This window comes from Typopeltis vanoorti, chromosome 11 (genome assembly GCF_054136105.1).
Source record: "Typopeltis vanoorti isolate ZY-2024b chromosome 11, IOZ_Tvanoo_1.0, whole genome shotgun sequence".
Classification (NCBI taxonomy): Eukaryota; Metazoa; Arthropoda; class Arachnida; order Uropygi; family Thelyphonidae; genus Typopeltis; species Typopeltis vanoorti.
In genome coordinates, this window is record NC_143559.1 from 51,241,331 (window position 1) to 51,264,352 (window position 23,022).

The 23,022-nt window shown below is 33.7% G+C and overlaps 1 protein-coding gene across 1 annotated transcript in view; it reads right to left on the bottom strand.

Moving 5' to 3' along the window:
* The window catches only part of Pez (protein tyrosine phosphatase non-receptor pez), a 350,703-nt gene that overhangs the window by 163,215 nt on the left and 164,466 nt on the right, over positions 1-23,022 (bottom strand). Inside the window, exons 11-12 of the mRNA XM_090400358.1 lie at positions 17,571-17,613; positions 17,408-17,462 (exon numbers count right to left, since the gene is read on the bottom strand). Of these exons, the coding sequence (XP_090256484.1) occupies positions 17,408-17,462; positions 17,571-17,613 (98 nt within the window). The remainder of the gene's footprint in view (positions 1-17,407; positions 17,463-17,570; positions 17,614-23,022) is intronic.

A 23,022-nucleotide genomic window follows, 5' to 3' on the forward strand; every position in this document is an offset into this window, starting at 1 on the left:
TGCAGCTGAAACTATTGTTATGCTTCAGCAAGCCTTTAAGGATGATGCTTTTGGTAAAACACAGGTCTAAAAGCAGTTTTCCTATTTCAAAAATGGGGACATATCAGTTAAAGATCAATCACAATCTGGCCGACCTTCGACTAGCACTCCTGTTACATGTGCATCGTATACTTGCAGATGTAGATGCAACTTTAACTTGCTCACAGTACATCAGCTTTGGATAAAACAATCCGTATTTTAGACTCATAAAACCAAATTCACTTCTGATCTTACTTTTACTTTTACCACGTTTAAATCTTTTAATTATATCAAGTTTTGTATCTAAGGTAATTACTTTCCTCTTCTTTTTTTTCACTTAATGACTCGGTCATGAGATCACTCTTATTCTTCGACATGATTAATGGGCTGTAAAATTTACGAAGAACGTAATTTGTAAATATGTACAGCAGAACAACTGGAGCTTATAATACACCCACTCTTAATGCTGGAAGCGAAGTAACTGGATGGCACTCAGACTCTGGGAACACGGCTGCGTAAGAGGAATAACATCATCATGCTCACGCCACGAGGCTTGCATGTTTTTACATGGTAAATTTAAAGATGCGTTAATCAAAACTCTTGTCGCATATATCAAGGGATTACCGCAATTAAATTTGCCACGTTAATCAAATCCCACAAGGGATAACTGTATATATATATATATAAAATTAAAAAGTTAGAAAAGATTAGCTGATTTAAAAACTATCATCTCCCATAAAGGGGACAGACAGACAGTCAGATCTGTTTAGGTTAGGAGAGTGAGGTAAAGCTTCACAAGTTTCTTTATAAAGCTGTTCCACGAGGAACTGATTTTTGTGAAGGACTCATCTTGTTCCAATGAACTCTATATCTAACGTTGATGGCATGCTCTGAAAGTCCAGACTGTTCAGGTTCAAGGTATTGAATATATGACTTGTGTTCTTCTATCCGAATAAAAGCAAATCTTCCTGTTTGTCCAAAATACGATAACCCACAAGAGCAAGGAATCTGATAGACACCTGGATGACTGAGATGTGGAAGCTTGTCCTTTGGAGAAGTGAGAAATTCATAATAATGGAATTAACTCATGTAAAATATTATTTATTAGTAGAGTTTTCGCCTGAGTATCACAGGCATCTTCAGTACATGTTAAAAGGCTAATTAAACAATTCCGTGGCACTTTTTCTGATGGGTTGAAAGGGAACAAAAATATTGTTAGCGAAACTGTTATGTACTGAAACCAAAACTGACAAGGGGAACACCATTGTAGTTTTAGATTCCAAATCGTATGATCCAAAAATGAAATTACTTCATGATCACAATACATACTCCCAACTTAATACAGATAATACCAAAAGTCAACTCAATAAATTCAATAAGTTAATGAGAACCCATCAAAAGACTCAGAGCATACCCTAAAGAGTATATGGCTGGCTCTCTGAAATTACATAAAATTAACTGTTCACTTAGACTTATTGTGGATTTTATAGGCAGTCTCACATATATAATCTCAAGCTTTCCATCTAACCTTCTCTGCCCCTCACTGGCCACTGAGCTTTTTTGATAAAAAAATTCCACATAATTTCTTGCAAGAATAAAAGACATAAAACTAGCAGATTCTGACATTTTGGTAAGCTTTGACACCATCTTTCTCTCTCTTCACAAACATCCCTCGCAAGAGACAACAGAATTTCTAGCCCAAAAATTTCCATCAGACATACACTCAATGGACAAAACATTAGAGATACCTACCTAATAGCATGTTAGTCCTCCTCTAGAACGAATAACAGCCTATACTCTCTAAGGCATTGATGCCACCAAATGTTCGAGGTAATTCCCACCATTCCTGTTGCAGCATTGTCCACAACTGCACCTTAGATGTCGGTGCTGGATACATGGATCTGATATCTCGCTCTGTGGGGGCCCTCTGGATGGTCCCAAACTGAGGTTAGTGTTCGTCTAGCCATGGACAGGTGAGGGTGTCCACATTGTCCTGCTGAAACACATCAGCTGCATGAAAGTGTTTAGTGATCAGCCAGTACACCTGGTAGCTTGCAGCATTCAAAGACCAGACACACTGAGACCTAATGTGTCACATGAGAAGGCTCCGCAAACCATCCCCCTCTTTGAAAAGAGCCAACTGGCATTTTCAAACTGCACCCAAGAAATATGAAAATCTATTATATATAAAAAAAAAGGCTTTCAAGCCTCAACTACCTCGTAACACAGTAGTAAACTCATCATCCTTCACCCTGAAGCAATTAGCACACTCATACATGGCCACCTAAAAAAAAATTCCTGCAGAAGATTTAATGATTAATGATATAGAATTAGATATTCTCAGCCTTCCAACCATATTGCCAACAACATCAAACTGGATACGGCCAATGTATTCACTCATACTAAAGTACCAAAAAAGCAACATATCAAGAAACAAATTTAAAGCTCTGCAAGAAATTAGAAACAACAACAGAATAGTAATTACCAAAGAGGATAAGGGAAATGTGACTGTGGTTTTAAACCAATTAGATTACACAGGTAAGGTTGCCTCCTTACTTCTAGATCCTGCCTACCTTCTTATAGACTAGACTATGATCCCACTAATACAGAAATCAGAACACTCCATAGGCTCCTTAAAAAGGTTACCTCTTGGCCTGTGGATATATAAACATTAATAAAATTTAAAAAAAAAAAAAAATTCTAGTTATTTTTGGCTACATGTTCATAAGGTTAAAACTATTATGCTGAAAATAAATTAAAATAGATGAGTTAAAATAAAAAGTTATTAATACTCCACAAGTCTCATTATACAAGGCAAGTCTTATGCCTTCACAGGGAGTTGACAGCACAGAAGAGCAACTTACTAGAAAAACTATAATTGAAACAGGATCAGCTGATAGCTATAGTTTCAGAAAGTTGGTGTTAATCAAAAATCCATAAACAAAATATGATATTACATCCAAATGTGGATGGCATTGATTCACCCACATACAAATTAGGCAAACATTTAGCCAAAGTGCTGACACAATATATTGGCAACACATCTTCACGCATAAAAAACTCAGTCCACTTTAAAGCCAGCATAGAAAACATCACACTCCAATACACTGACATAATGGTCAGTTTCGATGTCTCTTCTTTATTCACTAATGTTCCACTCAAAGATACTTAGACCTCTTCCAAGCCATATTTCCTCTTAATACCTCAGCCCTATTTCAGTTCACCATAAACTCAGGCTATTTCATTTGGCAAAGAAAATTCTACCAACAAATAGAGGGGACAGCTATGGGTTCTCCACCCCAGCTAATTTCATGAAGACTTTTGAAGAGAAAGCTTTAAACTATTCCACAAACCCACTGTCTGGCTATGCTACATAGATGATGTGTTCTGTTACACCCTGATATCTTGAGAATATAAAATTCTCAGCTATCATGGTGTAACATGAAGAATAAATAAAATAAATTAAAAACCCTGCATAAAAGATAATAGTTGAATTAATTAAAAGAAAAAGAAAGATTCTTGCATCCAATAAAAAAAAAAATAAATAAATAAAATAAAATAAAAAAATTAAAGGTTTTTGTTAAACTAACTAACAAAAGAAAGAATATATTAATATTGTGATATGATTTAGATAAGAAAAGTTAAATAAATAAGACAGAAAAGGATTAGTCATAAGAGATGGTATGTGAGAGGCTAAAGATTAAGGTAATTAAGTAAGTCCATAGAAAATTTTTGGAAAGGGGATTAAACTAGAGGCTAGCAAAAGAAAAACAACAGACTATCACTCAGGGCCGATTCCCGGATTGAGACATCGTTAAGGGCTCGCCGATCAAATGACGTTTGGCAGAAAAATGCCACCCTAATTGGTCGGTTAAGTAAAAACAAGTAGGGGGCGGAGAAAAGAAGTGAAAAAGTGCCGTTAGGAGAACAGGTATAAAAGGGTTGGAACCAACCCCCCCCCCCCCCACGAGGCTCTTTTTTGGTTTTGGTTTTGATTCCGTTCCAGGAGAGTCCTTCGCGAGCTCTTTCATAGGGATTTAACGGTGAATTCCTGAGTGGTGAGAATGGAGTTATATCTCTGACGCCACAACACGGAAACAAAGGTGAGCGGAATCTCGGTTCCGTATTTCTTATGTGAGAAGCGAAGAATGCCATATAGTTGAGGAAAAGAAAGCATATTCTTTGTGTTTCGACTTCAGTGACAACTACGAGAAGGGGAAAGAAGTAAAGAAATCGATGTCTACGTGGCGAGTTGCACAGCCAATATATAGATGATTCAGAGTGTGTCTAAGCATAGTTCAACTCAAAGGGGAACATAGGAGTAGCAGATTATCGGTGAGGTTATATCAAGATAGTTCAATCAGAAGAAGGTAAAGATCCATATGAAAATCCCAAGAAAGAAAGGTACTGTAAAATATCTCTAATGTTAACTAAAAATGTGTCTGTGATAAGTATCATTATTCTAATACGGAACTGATAAAGTGACCAAGGAAAATTTATACTAGGACTTTAGTATCTGACAGAATATATTAAAAGTAGGCTGGCTAGTGTTAATGTTATGTGAATAATTAAGTGTCCTGAGAATTTTGCATGTCTATTGTAATGTAATGGAAAGTTAAAATATCATAGTTATGTGTTAGTACAGTAAATGGTTTAGTTAATCTACTTAAGTTTGAATAGTTACATAGTATGAATTAATCTTATTTGTCCATGTCAAATGAATTTACGTGTTGAATATGTATGGCGGCATGATCGAAATACTAGTTATGTGTTAGTATAGTAAATGGTTTAGTTATTCTACTTAAGTTTGAATGGTTACATAGTGTGAATTAATCTTATTTGTCCATGTCAAGTGAATTTATGTGTTGAATTGTTATGGCGGCATGATCGTAATACCCATTGAAGGATCATAGCCTAATTACTTGTAATATGCTAGTGTTAGTTTGTAAGTATTTAGTTTAGCATTAAATTGAGTAATCACAAAAAAAAATTGATTTGTACCATGCTAAGGAATTTAATAAACCTTTGTTCAATGATAAAAGAGTTGTCTGAAATTGCTGTCCAATGCACCACTTGAAAAATTACGAACCTAATCACGCGGGAAATTAATGTTAAGAAACGAGATAAAGTGTCACGACTGCAACATTGTTTCACTTTCAGACATATTTGAGTTCTTTCTCCTTGTTTTTGAATATAATATCTTAAACTAAATATCCCAAAAGGCGCAGTATAAATACAAATATTAGGGGTACTAAGGGGAGAAATAATTTAAGTATTAGTAGAATTTTGGTGATATCTCGTGCGTAGATAATAGAAGAACATAGATAAGCGGGAATTGTTAGATAGAATAAAAATCGTAGAATGGGACACAACATAAATGGCGCAGCCGGTAGGATATAAAGTATAAGAAAGTTAATAGAATAGAATAAGAAGAATAGGACACAACAGTTCTCTATTTGGACACATGGCCTGGATATGCTCCACAATTTTTTTAACACATCTAAACAATCAACCCACAAGGATCCAGTATATATTGGAAAATGGAAACAACAACAAGCTCATTTCCTAGATAGTGATTACACTTGTGTGGAATCAGTGTCTAGGAAACTAGCATTCTCCATCAGTCACATGACCCTCTCCCCAACAATATGGATTATAAAAATCCTATATAAGAGAGCAAAATTAATCAGTTCTAATAACAATGCCTTAACTACTGAACTTGACCTTATCCTCAATACTTTCTTAGCCATTGGCTAAAATCTCCCCAATATATTAAAATCCTGTAACCCCGCCTCTGCTCCACCTTCAGAGCAGGTGTCTATCCAAACAAATTTGGGTGTGTATGCGACTGCCCCAAATTTAGGAATTATTCATCCTAAGATCTTCAGCCCAATGGCCAAGACTGACTACCCAATTCAGCTCACTAGATGGCACTGTTTAAGACTGTATGCTAAAATTTGGTTGCCTTTCTTCAGCTTTATTTGCCCAGTGTTAATGCCTGCATGCACATATCATTGTTTTTTGTGATCCCTGATGATGGCAATGTAATGTTGCCTAAATATAGGAAAGTATTAAAGTTTTTATAATTAATACATACTTTAGTACATGTTATTTTCTGAAAAATAATAGTTATGAGTAACCAATGTATAAGCATATCTACCTGAATTTGCATGAAAAATTTAATTTTTATTGTGGTACACATGTGATTCTATAGTTATGGATACTCCAGAGATCTAATTATGTAAGAAAATGTATTAATCATGTTGTAAGCAACATGTCAGCTGTACAAGCACCGCATCTAGTATGTTACTTAAGACTAATTTTCATTTCATACATTTATATGTGAGATGTCACTACAGTACTGCAGAAAGACCTTAGTGTCCTTCAACGATATATCATCCAATCCAAATGGAAAAATCATGATTCCAAATGCACATAAACATCCATTTAATTAAAATAACTCTTAATTTGTTGTACATGTAATTGACTATAATTATTAGTAATAGTTCCATAACTTTGAACTGCACATATTCATCTTGAATACTTTTTTCTTTCTTTTTGAAATTTCATGGATCTTATATTTCACAATAAAGTGACAACTGCAGTAGAAAGGAATGCACACTTTCTGGTCTTTCTTGATTTTCTAAATCATGTTGAAGGAGTACTGGTATTTATGTTTAAGGAATGGATAAAAGTTTAGTGACTAAAAAAATAGGATGGCAGATATCACTGAGCTGTGCATGAGACCACTGTGGTCAGAAAGACTGATGAATGAAGTGCCACAGGACCACTGTTTGGATGACTGCTATTTAACAGCTATTGTTGATATATAATGAAGATATATAAATTCAGATGTTCACAGATAATTTAATGATGAGGAGAGTTATGACAGAGAATTCAACTGTAGGAAGATAAATGAGCAGCTCTATGTAGATGGGTATACGATTTTGCATACTGTCCATAGCAGAGAGAATTAGCAGTATGTCCTGTAAACTTCACTCTCTGTCTACCACCATCCCTAAATCCCTAGCTTCATCTATTTCCTGGAATACAGTTCCATCAATATGGTACACATCTTGTAATCTATTTATCCCAAAATTTAGAACTTTACATTTCTCCAAATAAAACTGACATCCATTATCTTTTGCCAATACTGAGAGTCTATTCAAATCATCCTGCAAACTTCACACTGCCTTGATTCACTATTACTACCTAATTTTGCATCTGCAGCTAACTGAATATTTCCTATATCATTTATGTACAAATTAAGGAATCTAGTCCAGTTTATACACTTTGCATATTTAACAAGAATGCAATAACAATTACACCATACAGAAATAAGCTTTCCATAAAGCTCAATAATAAACAACAAAGGATTAATGTAAGAGATTTTTATTTCATAGAATTTTTGCCGATGTATCGTGGAAATCACCATTATAAAATTTTGTATTTTATGCTTGTTTTAGGCTTGAAATGTGGAAAGGCAGCAGGAGTATATGATATTAAACCAGAAATGCTTAAGAAATGGTTGAGAAGAATTGTGGAAGAAAAGCTTGGTGAAGAACAAGCTGGATTCAAGCCAAAAAGAAGCTGTCAGGATCAGATCTTCATTTTATGACAAACAGTATGGTGGTATAAAAGTCTTACAGTGGCTGCACTGCATAGTTCAGAAAGCCTGGACAGAGGGATGAATTCCTGATGATTGGAGTAGAGCTCTCATAGTACCCATATATAAAAAGGGAAATAAAACTGAATGTGAGAATTACAGAGGTATTTCCCTACTGAGTGTTCCTGGCAAGATCTATGCAAGTATACTTGATAAACTGTTGAGAAGAACTGTGGAAGAAAAGTTCCAGCTTGTTCTTGGTGAAGAACAAAGCTGGATTCAGGCCAAATAGAAGCTGTCAGGATCAGATCTTCACTTTATGAAAATAGTTGAGAAAGCATGGGAATATGATCTGTATTTAAGTTTTGTCAATCTGGAAAAGGCATATGACAAGGTGCCAAGAGAGAAGCTATTCAATGCGCTACAGTTATATGGTGTCAATGGGGCATTATATCAAGCAATACTTAGTCTTTATTTGAGTTTTAAGTCAGCAGTTAGAATTGAAGGAAATACAGGAAGATGGTTTAATGTTAAATCTGGTGTGAGACAAGGATGTACATTATCCCCTCTGTTATTCATTATCTATATGGATCACATTATGAAGAAAAGTTGTATTAAACATGATATCAGAGTTGGAGATGTCAGCTCTTTGCTTTATGCGGACGATGTTATACTTCTAAATAAATCCACTACAAGTTTGCAAGATTCCCTGACTAAATTGAATAACTGTTGTAATAGATATGGTATGAAGGGCAATAAAAAGACAAAGACAATGAAAATAGGCAGAATCATCGAAAATGTCAACAATGCTGTGAATGGAGAACCTGTGGAACAAGTAAAACATTTCAGCTACTTAGGCACGATTTTAGTGAAGATGGTAAATTAAATATGGAAATAGACAACAGAATCAACAAACTGATATAGTAGGAAGTCAATTGAATAAATTCATATGGAATAAGCGAGAAATTAGTCAGAACACTAAATTACAAGATAGTGTTCAAACCAGTTTTAACTTATGGATCTGACAGCTGGGCCAGAAGTAAAACACTTGACCAAAGACTAGAGACCGCAGATATGAGAGTCCTGAGAAAGATTAGAGATGTGAACAGATGGCATCAATGGCAATAACATATTAAAAACGAGGATATTAGGAAAGAACTTGACATTGTCAGCATCCAGGAATGCATTAGCAGAGCTAGTCTCAGGTGGTATGGTCACTTAAACAGAATGGACGAGGAAAGATTAGCAAAACAACCGTTCTCTGCCAGGTTGGCAGGAAAATGACCCAGAGGAAGACCAAGATATAGGTGGATTGATGCGGTACAAAGTGCCTTAGATGATAGAAATATAAGATCTGATAATGTTGGAGTCTTGACAAGTAAGACTGATTTGGAGGAAAATTGTAGATAGGAAGTTAGTAACGATGTAAATTTTTCATGTAGTACTATCATATCCTGTACACCCCTTGAGGGTACATGTCAGGAATTTGATGATGATGCTTGTTTTTTATTGGTGATATGGATGATATGGGAATCATCCATACATATCATGACATTTAATGACTTTTTTGAACAAATTAAAATTAGATAAATATATTTAAAAAAATTACATGAGATTGAACAACCAGTACTGAATAAGCAATCTCCACCAAACATCAGCTCCTCTGAAAAAAAAATAAGTTCTGACACAGAAGTTGTTTTTTTTTAGAAAAATTATACCAAGTTGTAAAACCTTACTTCATCATCTCAATCTGAATAGAACAGATAGATTAAAGCTATCCCTCTCATTTGCATAGCTGCACATTCTTATTATTGTATCTTTGTTTTTGTAACTTATGGTTGTTTAATTTGAATTTTATATTGATAATATCTTGATACTTGAGTGAAAATGCTATGAAATAAAAATCTTTCATGTCAGTCCTTTGTTGTTTATTAACTGTGACAATTGAAAATGGGCAGATGGATAGAACTTACTTATGTCTATGGTCCCATAGAAAAAGAGATTTTTTGAATTATTAGAGAACATAGCAGACAAACAAAACAGAAAAGCTGGCTTTGTTTCAGATCTAACAACCATGTTAAGTGCCTACTGGATTTCTGTTCAGGATGTGGACTAGTTCATTGCATATCTTTAAGTTGCAACTTGTTGTTTCAACATAAAGATGTGCAGCAATTCACATGGAGAGAAGATACAAGAAAACTAAATTCAGGACACAAGAGTATACACAGGGGATTTGAAAAATGAATAACACACTGAAAAGAAAAACATGCAGGAAAGATTTTAAAAACAAAATTAAAATGAGTAGCTTTTAGAGATAAATTGTACTCAAATATACAAATATCATTCAAGAAAAAATGAAAATGTTTGAAAACAAGACCAAATCTTAAGGGCAGATGGATAGAACTTACTTATGTCTATGGTCCCATAGAAAAAGAGATTTTTTGAATTATTAGAGAACATAGGAGACAAACAAAACAGAAAAGCTGGCCTTGTTGCAGATCTAACAACCAGAGTAGAAAATTAATCCCATGCATACAGAAATATTTGGGGAAAATCTGAAGAAAACAGCAGAGTTAATAATCATGTTAAGTGCCTACTGGATTTCTGTTCAAGATGTGAACCAGTTCATTGCATATCTTTAAGTTGAAACTTGTTGTTTCAATATAAAGATGTGCAGAAATTCACATGGAGAGAAGATACAAGAAAACTGAATTCAGGACACAAGAGTACACAGGGGATTTGAAAAATGAATAATACACTGAAAAGAAAAATATGCAGGAAAGTTTTTAAAAACAAAATTAAAATGAGTGGCTTTTAGAGATAAATTGTACTCAAATATACAAATATCATTCAAGAAAAAATGAAAATGTTTGAAAACAAGACCAAATCTTAAAGAACATTGACGTGATTCAGTTAGAAAGGCATGTAGTGAAGTTGTTTGCAAGGATAGAAAAATCATAACTCTGTGGTGAAGACAGGAAGTTTAAGAGGCAGTCACAGAAAACAAGAAAGCATTCTGAAGATTCCCCTATGTCCTGAGAGAGTGCAGAGAAAAATGTAAGAGAGCTAGGGTATGCGTAACAGTAGTAAACAAAAGTCATAGGAAGATTTGGTAAGAATATGGAAAACAAATATTATTAAGGTGGCAAAAAATTCTGAAGGCTATTGAAGAAGTTTATAAATGTAGGAAAAAGTATTATAAAAGGAATCAGAGATGATAAAGGTGATACAAAAACTGAAGATAGATATATTCTGGATATCAAGTTTAACAAATTAACATAATAACACAAGGAAATAATAAATTTTATCATCATCGTCATCACATTCCTGATATATACCTTCAAGGGGTGTACTCAAATATTTCAACCCAAAATATTACAGGTCATCATCATCGGTGGAATTGAATACAAAGCAGAACAAGGTTTGATACATCTGGCCTAGTACAACATGGAATTGATACCAATTGCAATATCCTTTGATCTGAAAGACATTTATTCCATCATGGTTACCATAAGTTTGAATCTTTGTCTACAGAAAGTGCAGAAGCCTTACTCCACTGGCTGAACCTGAATTGAAATCGCTGCCTCTCTCTCTCTACGATACAGGAGTCTTATTCTAATCAAACATCATCAACAATTTTTTTTTAAAAATAATAAGTTTATAATTTTTTAAATAACGTCTTCTTCGTTATCTGTTTGCATTGTTCTATGCATAACATCATACGGCTCTTACTATTTCAAATAATCCATTGTTCATGTTCTACTTGTATTCAAATTGCCTGATGCTACTAACGATGATCTGTAATTTTCAGGGTGAAACATTTAGCTATTAAAATTAATTATTCAATTTCCCTATTGTTATATGTCAATTTGTTACTTATGGCAATAGCTGAAACTCCAATTACTGGATGTCTTGGAGTAATTATTTTGAAAAATTATTAAATGTTTAAATATTAAATCCAAATTATTATTTGCTTATTGGAGGCCTGAAGTGGCTTGAAAAAGTTCCATGTTTGGTCTCTAGAGTTGGGTTTCTAGACCATGTAAAAAATACAAAACATATAAAATCAATAAAAATTAAAAAAAAAAAAATTCTTAGTTCATTCACCCATGGTACAACTGTACTCCTCAAGACAGGCTGAGTCCCTTTGGACAGAGAAGGGTGGAAGAGCCTTCCACCCTTCTCTGTCCAAAGCAAGCTCTTTCACATGCCAACAGATTTGAAAGTCCAATGCAGTTCTAAGGGCTTTATGCCATATTAATTTAGGTCTTCTCCTGGGCAGTATTGGAGGGTCTTGGACTCTCCAATGCTACTGCCCTCACATACCAGGTGAGGAAGTCTGTCCAGTTCCATCTGCACAATATGCCAAACCAATAGAGTTGATGCTTAACTGTGTTATGAATTGCTGAGTTAGGGATTCAAAAGTCAACAATTTCCTCTCTTCTTTTTTTAAGGTCTAAGTTTCTGCCCTGTAGTGAGCTGTTGGTTGTAGTATTATACTTTCATATAATTTTAGAATTGTAGGAATTTTTTTTTTTTTAAATTTTATTAAGTTCATTCATCATTAACCATGTTATATAGAGTGTGTTTTATTTTTGCTATATCATTTAAATCTGAAATCAAGTATGCTCCAGGTAATTAAAACCATTAACTTGTTCTATGATTTTCTGATTAAGTGTTATCTGTATATTTTCTAATTTTCATTATCTTTACCATTCATTATATAAAAGAATATTATTGAATATTATAATTCAATCAGAAATGTATATCAATCATTGAGGTAGAAAATGCCACCAGAAACCTGAAATGCAGTGGGAGTACATGATATTTGACCAAATATGCTCAAATATGGAAGTACAAAAGTTTTAGAGTGACTGGAGATCAGAAGAGCACATTCTGGATGACTGGAATAGGGTGACGATTCCTGTTCATGAAAAGAGAAATAAAATTGAATTAAAGAATTAGGAAGAAATTTCTGTATTAAGTGTTCCAGGTAAAATTTAAGCAAGTATATTTGTGAAGGGGCTAAGAAAGCTGGAAAAGAAACTTAGAGAACAAGATGGATTCAGGCCAAATAATATTTTACTTTACAACAAACAGTTGAGAAATCACAAAAATATAACAAGAATCTGTACTTGAGTTTTGTTTTGTCTGGAAAGAGCATATGACAAGGTACCAAGAGAAAAGCTTTTAAAAATATACAATTATGGGGTAAATGGAACATTATATAAAGCCACACATAATCTACAAGCAAATAGAAGACAGCATGAAAGACATTACAATACATACTATTATTGTATACAATAATAGTATGTCAGGGGTGGGATTTCAAAGCCCAAACTGATAAAGGCCAGCCCAGAGAGAAATATGTGGGTCCATGAGGAAACAGATAATAGAAATGAAAGAGGAGAGTATCTAGCAGAGTTTGATGAAGCAGAGAGGCTTTATGTAATGAATACACTCATTAAAAAGCACTCCGGATGAGATCTTCAAATGGAGTAACAAGAAATAAAACTGACTACATTATGAAAAACTGCAAAAGAATCAAAAAATGTAGGAACAATTGGAAAAGCATACTGTGACATACACTCAGATTGTAGACCATTAAGAGACATTCTTCATATAAATAAAAGACAAGAAGAAAAAATATGAACAATATCAAACCATCACAACCAAAATGTAATGACAGTTTGGTAAATTAGTGAAGCAGATTGATTGGAGATTGGAAGTAGACATAGATAAAGACCTGGTCAAATTCCCCACAAAAATAAAGCAATGTAAAACAAAGGCAGAATTTAAGACAGAAAAAAATCACATGAAGCATCTCAGCCAAGAAACTCTCAAACTACTATGTAAAAGAAGAGAATTAAAAGATTCGGGTCATACGCATTTAGAATATATAATGACTAGCAAATTACTGAGAATAATATTTTTTTTTTTTTAAATCGATCCCATACAAGAGCTTGAAGGACCTATAAGCACATCAGTAACATTCATGAGGTGTGGTTGAGGACTAATACAGAAGTTCATTGGCTTTTTTTTTTTTTAAGAATTTCAGGTAGTAGTTGTTTGGGAATACTTTTTGTAGAAGGCTGTTCCAGAGAATGGAGGTAAATACAATAAAAGAGGATGAGAGGAGAAGCAGTTTCAGTTTGTGGTGCCACGAACATTGAACTTTGAGAGATATCTGAACATTATGGACAATGCAGTGCTTCCTACTCTGTGGCACTTCTACAGAACTGACCATTGTCTCCTTCAGTAAAACAATGCACCATGTCATAAGGCCGCTGCTGTAACTGAGTGGTTTGTGGACATGAACATCAGAACACTTGACTGGCGTCCACAGAGCCCTGATCTCAATCCTATTTAACATCTGTGGGATGAGCTGGAACATCAGGTGAAGATCAAGGGATGTCGATCCCAACAACTGTCCATGACCTCATTACATACCAACAGGAAGAATGGTCCAAAATTCCAATTGATTGCTATCTTATGCTTGTGCAAAGTATGCATAGGATTGTTGCAGTCATCGCAGGAAAAGGGGATCCTACATCTTATTAAGATGGGTGTAATGGCTGTTTGTTCTTCACACTATGGTGTCCACTAACTTCAACTTTGTTCCTAGCAGTGTACGCTCAACTGTCCTTACTACTAAATGTATGTTTTCAGGCTGGAAAAACAGGATGAAAAACAATGCCACCTCCTGCATGAGATCAACTAACTCATCTTTGATTAAAAATGTTCTTACAAGTTGATATACGGCACTCTTCATATAAGCAATTCAAGTCAAAAGGCATGTCACATCATCCATTCAACTGAGTAAAGCAGCGTAAAACACATGTGTTATGCTATAAATTAATTATCTGTAAGCCATATAGTGCTTTGTGTATGGTATAACTTTATATAATATACACTTCTACTGTTATAATTAGCTTTTTTTCTTTTTCAATTTTTTATGAATGCCTTTGCCAGATATACCAAATTCAAAGTCTTGCTAAATTTTCAAGATATTGCAACTACTTTTTAAAGTTACTCAATTCATCTCCAATATCACTAGAATTCAACTTAATCTACCAAGTTTTGCCTTTAAACTTTTAGAGGTATGCCTTCATTCATCTTTTCTAATATATCACTCTTGAAAGTCATTCAATTTTATATTTTTTATGTATATAAGTTGAAGGAAAGCAGAAGTACAATGTCACATTATCAGAAATATCCAGATATTTTTTTAACCAAGATTTCACATTTAAGCATTTTTGATCACATATGATAGTCACCTTTTCATATTTCCACTTTTACCTTTTTTTAACCTTCAGTATACTGAAATATATTTATCAGTGCAGTCTTCCTGATTTGTCATCTTTGTTTTATCAATGCTCCAGTGTTTAACATTTTTCTTTCTTTTTTGTGATAATCCCAATTGCAACCTTTGTAAATCTACAGCACATCTAGACTATAGATAGGCTAATGGTTTGCAAAATCTGGAAAACAGGACCTGAAAAAAAAAAAAAAAGTTCCTACTCCAGAGCAGTCACTTTTTTCAGGCTTCAAATTTACAATAAACCAAATGGTGGTCCACTGGTGAATCACCTATCACATCATCGCCTAAAACATTCCTAACAGCCATGTCTCCATAGGATTCAGATCCACAGCTACTATTCTTACATATTTTTATTTTTATCCTGTTCAGAATGAAATGGTAATCGTGTTTCTGTAAACTCTTGCAAGCATGGTCCAGCTTCCAGAAATAGATAAAAAATAATATTTGGAAAACTTTTAATTTTTGAAATTAAAACAATACTTGATATTTAAAATATATTTTTAGGGTAATCTGCTTGGAGAGGATGACTGATGACTATTTTTAAATTCCTTGTATGTTCTATTTGTCAAAATCCATTCAATGCTTATATAAAATTTTACAAAATAATTTAGTCAAAAGAAATTAAACATTCTCCAGATATTTAAGTCATTTAGTCAAATTTGTAATTTACTCATAAAATTCACTGAAAGTGAAAATTCTCTGAAAAGTGCTATTTTCGGTTAAGTCCTAATTATTGGATAATTTGAATGTAATAAATATCATAATTAATAACTCTGTGTACAGAGAAAAGCAGCATGTCTACACAGAATAACAGATAGACATGCTGCTTTTTCCAGTGCACAGTTATTAATTATGGTATTTATTACATTCAAATTATCTAATAATTAGGACTTAACAGAAAATAATACTTTTCAGGGAATGTCTTGTATGTATTAAATCAGTTCTTTTATATGGATGCGAAACATGGCTGGTTTCAACAGAAATACAAAGAAAACTACAAACATTCACAAACCAATGTCTGTGGAGAATTCTTCAAATATGGTGGCCACAAATTATTACTAACGAAGACTAATGAATTTAGATGGACTGAGCATACACTTAGGAAAGATCATGAAGGAATCTGTCACAAAGCCATGGAATGGAATCCACAAGGAAAGAGAAAGCGTGGCCATCCTAAAAATACATCGACTTTAATAGAATGTGAGAAGAAGAGTTTTGCTGAACTAAGACCAATAGAAAGGATACGGAACTGATGGAAAGCATTTATAGATTCCCGATGTTCCTGATGGAATCTAGGGAAGAAGAAGAGAATGTCTTGCAGAAGCAATTTATTTTGAATAGTATACTGTAGTTTTCCTGAAGACTACTGCTTAGCATTGTCTGCTGAAGCAGGTGTCGATCTAGAGTTTTGATTCTTATGGCAAATTAAATCTCTTTCATCAGATGAAGACACTAATGGGCACATTTTTAACGTGCACCTTTGGAACACAAAAACATGTTCACAGAACAGAGTAACTGCAATCAGGTAGTTGTGGAAACAATTCAAAATTGCATTCCATGATAAATTTATTTTTTTTAATTTATTATTTTTAAAATTTATTTTTTTTAATTTATTATTTTTAAAATTTATTTTCATATTTATTATTTTTTTTTTTTTTTGTATTTTGTTTACTATTTTATTTTTGGATGATGGTTTGTAATCCAGCCAACATGTCAGCTTAACAAATTATCACAATTATTTTTTTATTCTTCTGTAGTGTTGTGAGCCAATTATAAAAGAGAAGTCAATATGAACACCTAAGTTTTATAAATGCACACACAGTGATTCATCACTTAAGAGAAATGGTTTCCATTTTTCTAGGGTCCAACTTCTGTGGAAACAGTGTTATTGTAAACATCACTTACACTAATCGTTCTGATCACAGGTTTGTGTATTAAAGCTTATCCATGAAATTACTGCTGATGCAATGAAACTTATATGGTGACCTTCTGTTCTGTATGCACATAAATGTTACACATAGCAGTTTCTAGAAAACTGAGAACCTCTGAAATCTCAGAGCTGCAATGCAGAATTGGACCATCCATTCACGAGAATGTAGAATCAGATCAATAAATCAAATTTATTGATCTGATTCTACATTCTCTCACAACACTTAAAGCCAAATGAATGTTGAGCATTGTGAAGTCCTGATTATGTGGTATCAAAATCTTACTAATAACAAAGATTATATTTGTATGAGTGAGCTTATGCTTGGATGCCCCAGTACATTTTTTTTTTTTTTGAAAACAGTGCATTTTATAATTTCAAGTCAAGTGACCATGCGATTTTTTCCCTCTTAATTTTAAGTAATGTTTTTCTTTGAATGCACTCATTTTCATTTTGCATGTTCTAATAACTATAACAAAAAGGACAAAAATATAAATGAATCCAGAAATTTATTTATAATTGTAATATCAGTTACCCAATGATTCCTGGCTAGCCTGAAGTAGCTGATTTGTACTACTTCCATGTTGATTCTGAAAATAAAAAAGTAAAAAATTAACATGAAAATACAATTATAAATCTCCACCTATATTCCATGCAGCATGAATAAAGGTCAAATATAAACAAAAAAGAAAACTCACCACAAAATTTGTTGGTTCTTTTGGCACGCTGTCTTCAAGGTTGCTAGATAAATATTACAATGGGTTATATATATGAGTGCATATTGTGCACACTGATTATAAAGTATTTTTTATTTTTAAATTGAATATTGGAAGAATGGAAGAAAAATTAAGCTGAGAATTTATTTATTTATTATTATTAATTTAGATTTTGTAAGACAGGATTTAATTTGTTTTTGGTTTCATTTGAATTATACAGATGGAGCAATTTTAGCAATTTGAGGACAGTTTATAATGTCTATTATGTGCATGTATCTTCTGGCTGATATGTTTATTTTGCAGGATTAAAAATCCTAACACTTCTGTATGTCAGCTAACACACTTTCAGGTGAAACACCTATGAAACATTCCTCTGATCTTAGACAAGATTTGAAGCCAGGTCTTTGCAAATTAACAGCAAATTGCAATTGTGACATTTTCACTATACAATACAGGTGCAGTAAAAAAAAAAAAAAAAAAAAAAAAAAAGTGCAGTTATTCACAAGAAGCCTATGTTCGTTGATTGTCCACTAACCAAGTAGGATACCAAATTCTTTAAGAAATAATAATTCAAATACCTTTGGAAAAAACTTGTTGACTTTAGATTTGAAGACACATGCAGCCTAGGAAATACAAAAGAGGGAAAGATGTTCCACAGGCAGTAGTAGAGAATAAATGAATAGGAGAATTAAAAAAAAAATGTTTTATGAGTTTTTGATCAGCTGCATGAGATTCTCTAAGAAATTCAAGAGAGTGGGGGGGGGGTTCTCACATTTCTAGTAAATGTGAGAACAGTACTGAACTCTTCAATGAATGGTTAGATTTGCGACTTATATGGAGTTAATAATTATTCAGAGGTAAAGTTAAGCCGGGGGTGGGGGGGATGTTTTCTTGGATACAGAGGAGCAATACTTTATATGTTTATGCAAAGAAAGATTGGGAGTTAGAGTTAGAAGAAAAATTTTGTCACAGAGAGAGATATGGATGTTGGTAAACATAAGATTTTTTTTGTAAGAAATAAGACAGGATTGTCAATAAAGTAATCCATTGTCATAAGTCCAGCGAAGAATGGTTTCAGAATTTAAAGTGGCAGAAATAGATATTCTAGAGGTTTTGGCGATTTGTGTAGAGCAATGTTGGTCAAATGAAAAAGAAGAAAGCAATGTACCATCATGAGCAAAATTGTGGATTGGATTCAATTAACCAAAGGGCACTTATATACAAGTGCAAGAAGAGAGCTCCACCATATTCAGGCATTAGTTGCAAATTTTAAGGATACAGTTCCATCTCCCAAAGAAACTGGAAGACAAAACTTTATTAACCAAAGAAATTAAGCATAAAAAATTACAAATATTATCTCATTTGACAAACTTAAGTTTTCGAGAATACAATCAGAAAATAAAAGGATGAGAGCAGTGTGAATGTTGCTTGATGAGAAACAAGGTTAACACTAGGCCATGATTTGAACTGCCAAAGAGGACAGGCAACATAACAACATACAGGTAACCCTCGTATAACGCGGTACTTATACAACGCGGTCTACAAATTGTGGTATCCCTTGTTCAATGCAGTTTCGATATAACGCGGTCTACAATTTCTAGTAACCCTTTATTTTTTTTTTTCATATTTTTCACCGCGGAACTTAAAAATCAAATTTTATCTTCGTTAAATTTGTGTCTGCCCGTATCACACAAGTTATAAGTATTGAATTTAATTTTTATTGTATCACTGAATAAGGTACTGTACAGAGGACTTTTGCAGTCTGTGTCGTTCTCAACAAATAGTGCAATTAGAGACAGATGGAATAAAAACGGCGCTAACTAATAAATCACATGTCCCCTCTCACAGAAACTACGCTGTATAGACTTAAGCAAAACCATATGTTGCACTGAAACACAGTATCTAACTAAAAACTATTGTCCAATTTTTCAATTATGAAATAAGTGTTTTTTTATTGCATTTGAAATTCTCGATGTCATTATGACAGATCATAAAAGCTAACTTAAAGTAAGAGACTACCAAGAATTGAATCAAGATTCTTCAGAAGAAATCTCTCAGCATGGATTTTCTGCCAGTAAGGGTTGGTTTGAAAACTTTAAAAAGCAGTTTACTTTGTATAATCTTAAAATCAAGGGAGAATCAGCATCAGCAGATGTGATGTTGAAGTTGCCTGGAAATACCCAGCAGAACTTTTAAAAATCATTAAAGAAGGTGGTTACAGTGCAGACCAGGTGTTCAATGCGGATGAATCTGGGTTATATTGGAAAAAAATGCAAAAATGCACCTATATTTCGAAAAATGAAAGATCAGCTCCTGGATTCAAAGTTTCTAAAGGTAGAATTACTCTACTGTTCTGTAGTAATGCACCAGGTGATTACATGACAAAATCAATGTTTATTAACTGATCTGCAAATCCTTGTGCGATGAAAGGGCTCGACAAGTCCATCCTATTTGTTTATTGGCGGGCCAACAAAAAGGCATGGGTTACAGCTAGCATGTTTGAAAATTGGTTTTCCAAGTAATGATGTAGAAAGTTACACAAAGAAAAAGAACATGGACTTCAAAATTCTACTAATTTTAGATAACGTACCAGGAACCCAACAAATTTAAGCCATCCGAATATTAAAATAACTTTTTGCTGCCAAATACTACTTCACTTATTCAACCACTCAACCAAGGAATAATATCAACATTTAAGTCATATTATATTTGGCGAACATTTCAATTAATTTTGCAAAAAATGGAATCTAATCCAAACATGACACTGCCTCAAGTGTGGACAGAGTTTTCAATACTGAATTGTGTAAAAATTATTTCTCTGTCCATTAAGGAATTACAACCCTCTACGCTGAATGCTTGCTGGAAAAAAATATGGCCTGAAGCCATAATGGAACAAAATTTCGTACCTCCAATGGATGCCGAGCTACGTTGTATAATAAACGTCACACACATTTTTGGTGGAGAGGGCTTCTGCGATATGGTTGAAAACGAAATTAGTGAATTAATGGAGAATGAAGAGGAACTGGTATAATTAATAGATGGCATCGAACCAAATGGCGGGGAAGGTTCTGCTGAAGATTCTGATTGTGATGAATCCGTTAAAGAATTCAGTTTAAAGAAATTAGCAGAAGAATTGAACCTTGGCAAGAAAGTTAGGAAGTTATTTAACGGATAATAATTCCTCAATGGAGCGCTCGGGAAAATTCACAAGACAACTGGATATTTGTTTAGTGCCATATTATGAACTTAATAAAAACTTGCAACATAGTGGAAAGCAAAGTCTTATTACTGACTTCTTGATGACTAAATCAGCCGCAGTATGCAATGAGAATTATACAAATGATGTCCAAGAGATTTCAAGTGGTGATGACCTCCGGCCACTTAAAGAACATCTATGAAATGTTATTTCCGAAGACAGTGATGGCGATTAAAATATGCGCTTTATTTTATTGTGTCTAAAACATTTATACATTATGTGCAATGAAATTTATGTACAATTTGCAATTTTTATCATTTTATACTAGGTATTTGTCATAGTTTAGGTTTTCTTAACTTACATGAATTACCTCAATTAAATAAAAATATTGTTTTTGTTGGATATGTCATTGTTGTTTATATAATTAAAAAAAAATAAACGATTTCGGAACCTAACCCTACTTTTTCTATGCGATCTATGTCTCATATAACACAATTTATTTAACGCGGCATTTCTATGGAACCTAACATCCGTGTTATACGAGGGTTACCTGTACTTAGAAACATCACTGGTGGAAAGAGATCACAAGGATTAGATCAGGTTCAGATGACCTGTCATTTTGGTAAGCATGGAAACAATTTGTGATCTCCCTGGTAATAGCAAGTGCCTTTTAGCACATCAACAGAAAACAGAAAGCCAACATATATATACTAGAGTCAATCAATAATTAAAGAATAGAATTCAAAAGGTCTAAAATGATTGGTGGTATTAGGAAAGATCTTCTTCCTAACATGGATTTGAGGACAGATGGCCTGTTCCGGTCTCATGCCATTTTCTTCGTCTTCCGATTCTTCTTTTTCCACTTATTTTTATACTTGCATAACATGTCTAGTAGTCTGCTGTTGTCCGTTTGATTTAAATGTTTTATCCATTTTTGTTTGTAATGTCTTATGTAGTACTTATGCAATATATATCCAGCTGTTTCTGAGAAATTTTATTTCTGCTGTTTGAATTTGTTTTTTATCTTTCCTTCTTATGGTCCATGTTTCGCTTCCATATACTGGAGTTGGTTTTGAAAGGCGTACAGTCTGATTCTAGTGTGTTTTTGTAGTAGGGTTGGCTTAAATATATTATTTATTATGCCATTTACTTTGACAAAGTTTGATATTTTAGTGTCTATTTCTTTTTCTTCTTCGTAAATCACATCCCAAGTATTTACTTGTTCTAATATTTTATTATCTATCGTTATTTTACTTCTTATTGGGTTTTCTCCTTTGAATACCATTATTTTGTTTTTCTTTGATATAGACATATTATATCGTTTTGAGATATCATTTAATGATCTTTGTAAATCATCTTCTGATGTAACTAATCCTATTTGAGTATCTGCAAATAGTAGTGTATCTATCATCACTTGTGGGGTTATTTGTACACCAAATGGGTTATACTGTTTCTATGTCTTTAAGGGAAATTTAAATGTTAATAAGTTTAGTTTAATCCTTTATCCAAGTGTGAGCAAACAAAGTTTGCGCTGAAAGTATCTTCAGGATTGGGGTAAGATAGTACAATACCAGGCAACTCGTTGCAAAGGTGGAGTAAGCTCTCATCATTCATATCTCACCTCAGTATCTCCCATAATGCAAAGCACATCTCCTTGCGGATATGTGTAATGCTATGCATTAAGGCAAGGGCCACTACCCATACCAGTTTCGACCTTGATTGAGGTCTCGTCAGTGGGAGCCAGGCCCAGTAGTGGAGACACCAAGACAGAAGCAATGAGAGGTCATCCCAACCTATAGGAGTTGCAAAGGGTACACAACCTTATTATTAAATTACTCCGGATTCAGAGAAAGATGTTGAGAGTTTATTTTTCACTTGGTTAGACTATTTAATAATAAAGTTGTTATTATTAAATAGTTGCCAAAGGGTGTACAACCTTATTATTAAATAGTCTAACCAAGTGAAAAATAAACTCTCAACATCTTTCTCTGAATTCGGAGTAATTTAATAATAAGGTTGTGCGCCCTTTGGCAACTCCTATAGGTTGGGATGACCTCTCATTGCTTCTGTCTTGGTGTCTCCACTACTAGGCCTGGCTCCCATTGATGAGACCTCAATCAAGGTCGAAACTGGTATGGGTAGTGGCCCTTGCCTTAATGCATAGCATTACACATATCCACAAGGAGATGTGTTTTGCATTATGGGATATACTGAGGTGAGATAGGAGTGATGAGAGCT